This window comes from Canis lupus, chromosome 22 (genome assembly GCF_048164855.1).
Source record: "Canis lupus baileyi chromosome 22, mCanLup2.hap1, whole genome shotgun sequence".
NCBI lineage: Eukaryota > Metazoa > Chordata > Mammalia > Carnivora > Canidae > Canis > Canis lupus.
In genome coordinates this window covers 40,954,961-40,965,409 of record NC_132859.1, presented here as the reverse complement: position 1 = coordinate 40,965,409, position 10,449 = coordinate 40,954,961, and the positions used below count along the sequence as shown (strand labels likewise).

At 56.1% G+C, this 10,449-nt stretch overlaps 1 protein-coding gene across 7 annotated transcripts in view; it reads left to right on the top strand.

The window, feature by feature from the left end:
- The window catches only part of VIPR1 (vasoactive intestinal peptide receptor 1), a 32,586-nt gene extending 23,059 nt beyond the window's left edge, over positions 1-9,527 (top strand). For 4 of the 7 annotated variants that reach the window (XM_072793194.1, XM_072793193.1, XM_072793191.1 and 1 more), the window contains 9 exons: positions 73-179; positions 598-730; positions 2,937-3,090; positions 3,601-3,661; positions 3,856-3,922; positions 4,475-4,566; positions 7,004-7,133; positions 7,377-7,418; positions 8,107-9,527. In XM_072793194.1, coding sequence (XP_072649295.1) covers positions 73-179; positions 598-730; positions 2,937-3,090; positions 3,601-3,661; positions 3,856-3,922; positions 4,475-4,566; positions 7,004-7,133; positions 7,377-7,418; positions 8,107-8,298 — 978 coding nt within the window. In that variant the 3' untranslated portion in view covers positions 8,299-9,527. Of the gene's footprint in view, positions 1-72; positions 180-597; positions 731-2,936; positions 3,091-3,600; positions 3,662-3,855; positions 3,923-4,474; positions 4,567-4,817; positions 5,117-7,003; positions 7,134-7,376; positions 7,419-8,106 lie in introns of those variants that run through there. The other 3 variants (XM_072793192.1, XM_072793195.1, XM_072793198.1) reach the window with 3 other exon arrangements.
- The last annotated feature ends 922 nt before the right edge of the window (positions 9,528-10,449 follow it).

Below are 10,449 nucleotides of genomic sequence, written 5' to 3'. Positions count from 1 at the left end.
ACCTGCCCCTGCCAGCATTCCCTGGATGCGGCCACCCCATCCCCACCTAAGACTTCCCCCTCCCCCCTGTAGCAGCAGCAGTCAATGTTCTACAGCTCTGTGAAGACCGGCTACACCATCGGCTACAGCCTGTCCCTCGCCACCCTTCTGGTTGCCACGTCCATCTTGAGCCTGTTCAGGTGAGGTCTAGCCCCAGCAACAAGCCTTAAAGCAGACCCAGCCAGGTCACTCCTATGCTCCATCGAGCCCAGCCCGGCCCAGTCGTGCTCCGGCCCCCTCCCCTGACACCCCCCTCCCACCCAGGCAGCACACAGTCCCTGCCCCTGTTCCCCTGCCAGGCCAGCCTTCCCCAGGAGACACCAGGCTGCTCAGAGTGTCCCACCTGTCTTGGCCGAGTCCCCATGGATGGTGCTGCGCCTGGGGACAGGGCACCAGGGGGAGGGGCTGGCCCTGGAGGCTGAGGCATCGGGAGGCCAGGCTGCCCTGGGCTGGGGTGCCTAGGGGGGGGACCTGCCCTCCAGCGGAGCCCCTGGACGGTGTGGTGGGGGTGGGGCTCCAAGGCCCCTGCAACTCCCCAGCACTGCCCACCTTGCACAGGAAGCTCCACTGCACGCGGAATTACATCCACATGCACCTCTTCATATCCTTCATCCTGAGGGCCGCCTCTGTCTTCATCAAAGACTTGACCCTCTTCAACAGCGAGGAGCTGGACTATTGCACGAAGGGCTCGGTGAGAACCCTGCCCGGGCCCACCTCGCTCGCCCTCTGCACCTTGTCACACCTGAATCCCTCTTCTCCCACTCCTTCCTCTTTCCTCTCTCCTCCTTCCTCTTCTCTCTCTCTCTCCAAGGATGGCCAAAGCCCTATCTGATCCCTTCTGCAGCTCCTTGATACCCACTCCCCTCCCAGCAACAGGACATGGTGCTCAGCTCCCCCAGGTGCTTGCAGACCTGCCCGTGCCTGGGACAGATGCCTCTCCTTGGCAGGAAATGCAACATTTTGTAGCCAGAGTCCACAGCACCCCCCCACCCACCCACCATCCTGCCACTATCGCTAACTTCCCGAGTGAACTTTGGGAACTCCCCGCCTAGGTTTCCCCATCTTGCAAGGACTTCCAAGCTTCCTTCCTACTCCCCTACCCCTGACCCCCCCCATCACCACCACCACCTGGAGCAAGTCCAAATACACACAGTCCTTCTCTTCCCTTCTTCCCCTGCCATCAGTCCTGTTCTGGACCTTCCTCGGGAAGAGTAGTTAAGAGAGTGTCTAAGGAATTCATTGCCCATCACTAAGGGGTCCATCTCCAATGATCGTGAGCTTTGGACCCCTTCTCCAAGTGCTCAAGACCAGCCCTGGCTCCTACCCATTCATGAGGGACCTCAGAAGCAGTGAATTATTTCAGGGATCAGCAATACCTTCTCCCCAGAAAATGAACCTATGACGGTGGAATCTCAGGGATCTTGACAAGAGGGAGAGAAAACCCAGGATGGCCACTCTAGCCAATCCCAGAGCTCCTCAGAGGATCCCACCCAGGAGCTGGGGCCTCTGAGCCACAGAGCCTAGAAGCCAGGAAGCTCCTGCACTCTTGTTAAGACTAATTGTGGAGACTGGCTTCCTGGTTCATTAGCAGCTATCTGAAGCTTTTCTAAGGCAAGAAGCACAGATAATTGTCCTGTTAAAGAGATGAGCTATTCTAGTTGTAAAGCAAGTGGGGGAGGACAGGGGACACAGGCCTGCCTGTAGCTGGAAGGACTGGTGTGCCACCTGAGGAAGGATTTTGCAGCCCAAGGGAGAGGAAAGCAAGCTGCCCGCTGAGGATGTCTTAAAGCCAAGGACACAGGAAGGAAGGTTGGGAACCTGTGCTCCCGGGAGCAGTGGAATCCAGAGGGCTTCCTGGAGGGGGATGGCTTTAAGCTCTGGCTCACAGGTATTTGGGCTTGATCTGAAGTGGAAGATTGTTTCTGGGAGAGGACAGAGGGCCCAGAAGACCTTCCAGTGGTGCCAGGTGGGCCACCCTAATTGCCCTACTCAGGGATCCCCCTGACTCTTGCCCTCGCCTGCCTGAAGAACCCAGTCTCCCACCAGCCCCTCTGCCTCTAGGAGGAATGACCATCCCTTCCCTCTCCATTTCTACTTCCTCTTCCTCTGCCTCTTCCCTGTCCCCACCTGTCCTCAGCACCTCCATCAGAGCCCCACTCCACAGCCCACAGCTCTATACCTTTAGGCAACTCTTGCAAACTGAAGCAAGAATTCTCCCTCATACCTCTTCCAGCTGCCTTCAATCCTAATTGAAATAAGGTGAATGAGTAAGTTGGGGAGGGGTTAGTGAATGGGTAGGTAGATGGCTGAGTAAACAGGTGCATGGATGACTGTGTAGGTGGAAGGATAGATGGGCAAAGCAAGAAAAATTGGATAGATGATGGGTAGAGGAGGGGGGTGAGTAGATAGGTGGATGGATGAGTGGATGGATAGCTGGTTAGGTGGACGGATGCTAGTGGATGTCTAGTAGGTGGATAGGTAGAAGATGGAGAGATAGATGGGTGAGTGCATGGATGGATTGATAGATGGGAAGATGAATACATGATCAGTGGACGTGTGGATGGTGGATGGACAGATGGGTGAGCTGGTAGTGGGTATCTAGTGCATAAATAAGTGGATAGGTGGGTGGGTGGATAGAAAGAGAGAAGGCAAATGAATAGATGATAAACTGACGGATGATGGATAATTAAAATTGCAAGCTTATCCCAAAATATCAGATGATCTAAAATCAAGGATAATGGGAAAACCACCAGGTACCTTTCTAAGGGGACAATGCAAAAACATCAAAGAGATTAAACTGGCCGTGCTGCACCTGTGTTTGTTGGCCCAAATAGACCATGGGCAGACAGGGAGCCCTGCTAGCCCCAGTCAGCCCCTTCTCTGTCCTCCGCCTGCAGGTGAGCTGTAAGGCAGCCATGGTCTTTTTCCAGTACTGTGTGATGGCCAACTTCTTCTGGCTGCTGGTGGAGGGCCTCTACCTGCACACACTGCTTGCCGTCTCCTTCTTCTCTGAGCGGAAGTACTTCTGGGGGTACATACTCATCGGCTGGGGTATGGTACCAGGGAGGGCTTCCAGGCTGGGGACAGAAGGGGCAAGGCCAGGGAGCCCACTAGAGGGTGGGTGCCGACCCTGCCTGCACACTTAACTATCCCTGGGCTGCAGGCCCTGCCAGGCTCTCCGTGGAGGGTTGACAAAAGTCCCCCAAATGTCTGACCCCAGGGCAGGCGCCCTCAGGCTGTAGTTGCTCCTAGGGCCCATCTGTGGGACAGGTTCTCTGAGCCCCTATTTCCCCTCCAGCCCTTGAAACACAGGGCCACTGCCAGTCTGTAAAATGTCTCCATCAAAATTAGAAAAAGTTTCTCCCTTTAGGTGGACACAGCCCCTCAGGCATAGAGCTCCACCCCCTCAATGGATGGAGCATCTTTGCACAATGAACAATCTATGCCATCACAGGTGGCAGCCCTGGCAACCCACCCTCTTCTCCCTTTATCTCTGGTTCTTTTTCCTAAATCTCTCTCTTGTGCCCTCTCCTCTCTTTCTCTCTCCTTCGGCCCTGACAGGGGTGCCCAGCACATTCACCATGGTGTGGACCATCATCATGATCCGTTTTGAAGATTATGGGTGAGCTGTCACCACACCCCTTCCCTCTGGCTGCCATCACTCAGGGCAGATCCCCTGGGTGGGATGAGGGGGACCTGGGAGTAACAGACTCTGGACCTGTAGTTTCTAAAGGGTTCTGGGGCAGAGCTGAGGGAGGGCCTCTGACTCGGGCTGAGGACAACTGCTCTCATTCTCCCCCATCATGCTCTGTTCAGATGCTGGGACACCATCAACTCCTCATTGTGGTGGATCATAAAGGCCCCCATCCTCACCTCCATCTTGGTAAGACCTCTTCCTACCACATAGAGATGGGGAAACTGAGGCCCAGATTGGGTAGTCAGCTTACTTCAGGCCACAGGAAATTCACATCAGGGTTAGAAATGAAACACAGGCTTCCCACTGCCTATGCAGAATTTTTTAAAAGATTTTATTTATTCATGAAAGACACAGAGAGAGAGAGGCAGAGACATAGGCAGAGGGAGAAGCAGACTCCCTGTGGGGAGCCCGATGCAGGATTCAATCCCAGGACCCCGGGATCATGCCCTGAGCTGAAGGCAGATGCTCAACCACTGAGCATCCAGGTGCCCCTGCCTATGCAGGATTATCCCCAGTCCTTTTCCCATCAGTTCTTCTTCTAGGGTCAAGAAAATGGATTGGAAGGCCCAGTCTTTAAGATGTGAAGTAGAGTTCCCACATAGCCTGCCCAAAGAATGAGAAACTAGGGAAAAGATAAGATGGACAGGCAACAGGGTCCTGGGGGAAAAAATAGTCCAGGGAGCTGGACAACCAGGCCTCCTCCCCTTTCTGACCATCAATCTTGACCTCATTCACCAGGTGAACTTTATCCTATTTATTCGCATCATCCGAATCCTAGTTCAGAAACTTCGGTCCCCAAATGTTGGGAAGAGTGACAGCAGCCCATACTCGTGAGTAAGCCCTGGGACCTCCCCATGTCTCTGTCCCCAGTCTTCAAATCTGCTCACATTTCCTTAAAGTTCTCTGGGAACTTTGGTGACTCCAGAGTCACCAAAAAGCCACCCTGCTCTTGCCCACCTCCACCTCCATGACCTGGCTCAGCCCTCAAGTGTCCCCTTCCCCAGCCCCACCGTCACCAGTCTCATGAGCCCCAGACCTGCTTATCCTGTGGTCACTTACCTAAGCAAATGATCTGACCCAGGTATGCATCTGCCACCAAGCCACGGAGCTGGAGAAGACAACAGATAACCTGTGCTTTATTCACACCACGTGCCCAGTCCCTGGCATGTGTCCAGCGCAGAAACGGGACACAGTAAATGCACAGTAGATGCATGCCCTGGGGGAGCCCCCAGCTGAACAATGGGGTAGCCACATTCTGGATGCAGTAGCCCCCAGTAATAGTCTACCTGCAGAGGACGTGCAGTAGGCATGTGTCAAGGGGTTTCCACACATCATCTTATGTCATCTACACAGTCCCCTCTAAGCTGCTCCCATTTTACAGGTGAGGAACTAGACACACACTTCCTCTTCTTCAAGGGTCTGGGAGCACATCACCATGGCAGGGGAGGGCACGGCATCCACGGGACTGTGGTCATGCTGCTTACTTAGGTGTGAGGGCTGTCCTCTGCTCTTGGGAGGACTGGAGGAACAGGAAGGGTTCCATGAGAATGACAGAGCTTGAAGACCGAAGGAAAGAGATAGGGTGGCTGTGGGGAGATGAATAGGGGTCTGCCTGCCTACAGATGGGAATAGGAGATTGCTTATCAGTACTCCAGAGACCAGACAACCCGGGGGCTTCCCATAAGGCCCTTCCAGTCCTGAGCTTCTGGACCATTCCTGGCTTGGCTTCTCTTTGGGGAGTCTTGTGCTGTGGTTCTAAGATTCTTGGCTAGAATGTCACGAGCTGCTGGATTTAGGATTCTATTCTGGAATCCTGTGATTCTCTCTGCTGAGACTAAGGCTCACGTTCCTGGTGTGACGGCATTCTCCCCCGCTGGGTGCGTAGGAGGAGCTTCCCTTCCAGTCTGAGAACAGGAAGGCACCGCAGGGGTCTGTAGTCTGCCAGGGGGCAGCATTTCGGGCCTGTGCATCCTCATCCTCAACTTTGCCTGCGGGGCCCTGTGTTGCCCAGTGTACCACTGCTCCAAAGGACTTGGATCGGAGGCAAAGAGCTGGTCAACACCAGGGCCCCGTGGGTGAGACAGAAACTGAACAGCTGTCCGCAGGCAGAGGGTGGGGGGAATAGGAGATGGAGCTCCCTGCTGAGGGGCTGTTAGCTCCCACTCTCCACCTCCCCATAAGCCTTCAATATAAAGAAAGCCTCCATCTGTCAGCCTGGACTAGGTTTGTGGCCAGAGATGGGTGGGCAGTGCTCAAGATCTTGGCACGGCTGGGAACCAGGTCCAAGAAGAAGGAGCAAGAGGGGCAAGGCCAGCATCTCTGCCCGCAGTCTGCTGTGGGACCTGAGGCCCAGGACTAATGTTCCCTGGATTGACTGCCAAAGAAGAAGAGAGATAAAGACCAAGACCCCTGCCCCTCAGCCCTCTCCCAGCCAGGGAACCATGGGTTCACACTGCATGGACCAGTTCTGAGGTCAGGTGGCTGGGAGGCCTACACCAGGATGACCCCTGCTCCACAGGAGAGGGATGAGTCATTTAGAATGAATATTAACCCTACCAAGCACACAAGGCTGGTGAAGGAGGCGCTGGTCCTTCAGGGGAGGCTGGGAGTGTGTGTATTGGCGTGGGGAGGCTGGGAGAGAGAGAAGCAATTGCAGAAAATGTGCTAACTCCTAGAGAAGTGGACAGCTGAGAAGCCAAAGACAGCTGTGCTAAACCATGCACAAACTTGAGCGCTCAGCATCCTCCCAAGTGGCCTGGGGCATATGTGGTCACCCCAATTACAAAGACTTCTTTCCCAAATGGCCTCATCCCCAGTAGAAAATTGGTCTCTCCTAGATGCACTGTACTTTATAGCACCTAAAGCACTTCTGAGCTTACAGTTGGGCCGCATTTCTGTAATTTGATCATGTTGAGCATACATAAAGATTAGGGAAACTGAGACCAGGAGAGGAGAAACCAGGATCTCCTGTTGGCTGAGAACATCTCTCCCTTTGCTGCCACCGAGCCTGAAATACTAGTCTCATCCTCAGAGTTCAGTACTGGCCTCCTTTATAGTCTCTCCTCCAGAAGGGTGAGAATAGAGTGTCCTCCGTCAAGCTTTCCTCCAGGCTAGGAGAGCTGAGGGGCATGAGGGCATAGGCACTGCAGATACGGAACGGGAACAGAGGCGCACATAGTATTTCCAGGAGCCAGCAGCCCACCCTCACACATCCCGGTCATTGTCGCTATCTCCTGTACCCACTGTCTGCCCCTCCCCTGTCCCCAGGAGGCTGGCCAAGTCCACCCTTCTGCTGATCCCCCTGTTTGGAGTACACTACATCATGTTCGCCTTCTTTCCCAGCAACTTTAAAGCTGAGGTGAAAATGGTCTTTGAGCTCATCGTGGGGTCTTTCCAGGTATGAACTCTCAACCGAAGGCTGTGGTCTTCTCTGGGCTTTAAGGGAAGTTAACCTGGGGCCTTGGCCCCATGCCAGTGGCTTCCATTTTTTTCACCGTAATACATACTGATTAAGTACCTACTGTATGCTTAGCTCTTTGATTAACCAGGGGAACACAGGGGGGCCAGGGCCAGGGGTGGTACAGGGCTAGGGGCTCTCGGAGTCCATCCACCTCACCTCTCCTGCTCCTTTCTTCTGCAGGGTTTTGTGGTGGCCATCCTCTACTGCTTCCTCAATGGCGAGGTAAGCCCCTCCCAGACCTTGGGGACCAGGCAATAGCACTCTGGTTGGCCCAGGGTCTGGAAACACTTATGGGATATGGGAGCAAGGATGGATTAAATCTTGCTACTCCAAGTGTGGTCAGACCAGAAAATAGGTGATGGCACACACTTAGCACCTGGTTAAAAATGCTGTTTTAAGCCCCACTCATGCCCCCCAGGACTGGCTGACTTAGCATCTGCATTTTAAAACAGTCAGACACATACACACCTGGGATTCTGGTGCACCTCAGTTTGTTAAGTAGCTGGGTGCAGAGAATGGAGATGGAGGGAGGGGCAGGGGTGGGCAGCCAGTGGAGCCAGTTACTGCGGAGAACTGGTTACAAAGCACAGAAATCCATCCACTCACATGAGCCCAAGTGAGCTGGTGGGCAGGGATCAGAGAAGGGGGATACAGCCGCTCCCAGGCCAGCACCCCTCTCCCTCCCTGGCCTGCATTCTCTGATCCTCTCTGCGTCCTCTCTCCTCCTCCCCCTCCAAGGCCTTGATCTGACCCCCATTCCTGTGTGGTCCCAACTGTGCGCCGGCCAAGTTGCATCCGGGTCTCTCAATGTAGACTCCCCAAGAGGATACGACTGGGTGGCTCAGCACCCTAAATCCCGAGCAGCCCGGTGGCTTCTTGGGGGCGGGCTTGACGACCCTTCCTTCCCCAGGTGCAGGCCGAGCTGCGGCGGAAGTGGCGGCGCTGGCACCTGCAGGGCATCCTGGGCTCCGACGCCAAGTACCAGCACCCCTCGGGAGGCAGCAACGGGGCCACGTGCAGCACGCAGGTGTCCATGCTGACCCGCGTCAGCCCCGGCGCGCGCCGCTCCTCCAGCTTCCAGGCCGAGGTCTCCCTGGTCTGACCGCCAGGCGCCCCGCGGCCCAGCGCGGCCCCGCCCGCGCACCACCCACCACCCCGGCGCCCCGGGACGGACGCCCGCCCGGGCGAGGTCAGCCCCAGGCGGGGTTCGGAGGCCGTGCCGACCCCAGGCCGCTGCCGGACGCCCCCGGAGAGCGCCGCCCCCGCGCTTCCCCGAGGAGAGGAGGGGGCCCAGGTGCGGGAGCCGTTGCTCTGCGCGCTGGAGCGCGGGGGCTCGAACCGGGAGATGCGCGGCGGGGCGGGTCTCGGACTCCTCCCGCGGACCCCCCCCCCCCCCCCCCGCCGCCTGGCTCGCGCAGGGCGCTCTCGGAGCCCACCCGGGAAGGCCGGCGCGCGTCCCGGTCCCGACGGCGGGCGTGGGAAGGCGGAGCGCGCGCTGAGGACTCGAGGCTCTTGCTCCTAAAAGTCACCGCCGCCGCCACCCCGACGGGGCTCGCAGTTCCTCCATCGCTGCCAAGTTCCTCTGGTTGAGCGTTGCCATTGAGGCGTCTCCTCCGAGACCCCCACCCGGCGTCGTCCTCTAAGCTGCCAGCCCCGCCCCGCCCCGCCCCGCCGTGGAGGAGTTTCCCGGGCTCGGGCAGGTGCGGTTCTGATAGGGGTTTAGTTTGGGGGGCACCCCTGTGTCCAACGTCCCCGCCCAGGTGGAGCGGCCGGGGTGGCCGGAGCGGCTGAGACTGCCGCCAGCCCTGCCCATGCCCGCGGGCGGTGGAGGCTCCCTTGGCTGGCCACCTGTGTGCCGGCTACTAGAACCAGGCTCAGAGATGTGCACTCGGAGCCCCTTAACCCTCACGTACCCAGTAAGGTGGGAACCCCTGGCCCTGTGTCACAGACCAGGAAACAGTGTCACAGAGCGGTACCTCACCTGTCACACAGCTAGGGTTTGATCTCCGATCCGACTGACGGGAAAGTGAAAGCTCTTAACTGCTGCATTTTATATATTTTAACAAGCTGAATCCTCTTGGTTATTTGTATCACCACTAATATTATTACCACCTTCCCTGCAACCCCATTCCCACCCGACCCACCCTGGCATGTGACTGAGGAGTCCTCTGGCCCCTACGTCATCCGGACAAGGCGCTGGTGGTCCTAGCGTCCTGTCTGCCCTGCGCCCTGCGCCCTGTGGCCACATGGCTTCCTGCCCACACCCCAGCCACAAGACCCCCTCAGTTCTGCAAACAGGCTTGTACAACAATAAATGCTGGGTTGAATTGTCTTGGTTTCCCTGGTGAGTGATGTTCCCATGTGGTCTAAAACCAGGACTGGCTTCCAACGTACAGCTGTTTTCCCTCATTCAGAGGAGGGGAGGTCACTTTAGCCAGCTGCCACTACCCCTCTGGCTTTGGATGGGAATCCTATACTCCCAAGTGAAGAGTATGCAGTTCTAAGTCTTCAACTCATGTTTCACTGAGTGGTATCCTCTGCCTTCCAGGAGTGATGAGATTATACCAGGTCCACATTGTGTCCCCTGACCCTGTAGATCCAGCCAAGAGGAGACAATTCTATTCTTGGATCAGTAAGAAACAGCTGACAGAGCTGCCTGCGATCCCAGAATGGTTAAGTGGGAGCATTTTGCAGGCCACAGTGATTCCTGCGGACAGGGAGGGGTGCATGGGGGTATGAGCTGACCATATTGACATTGTCCAGAGTTCAGCTAAGAGGAGATAGAGGACAGAACAAATATTGCCAAAATGAATGACAGGTCCAATATGACTAATGGAAAAGTTTAGACACAGAGGCAGTAGGGCGAAGTCGATGTCAGTTAGCAAGAGAGGTCTCCAAAGCCATTGGCTGACCTGACCCCTTGGCTTCCACTTCCTGCAAACTTGCAAAGAGGCTATCTCGCTATAGAAGCAGGAGAGGAATGCCACACTGGTAAAAAGAAGAAGGAGGAGAAGAAGCAGAAGCAGCAGCAGTGGCTAGAATAGACTGGCAAAGGCTCAGATTTGCTTACAAGGCTCCTTCAAAGGCTTGTCCTACTCAGCACCATCCCAGGACCCATCACCAAATGACAGCCCCCATTCAGCACACTGCAGAGGCCCGAGTCCAGGGCAGTTAGGCCAGAGTCAGAGTGACTGAACCCAGCGCAGGGGTAGCCCCAGGCACATACCCTTGGATCAGTGGCCCAAGAGGTCTG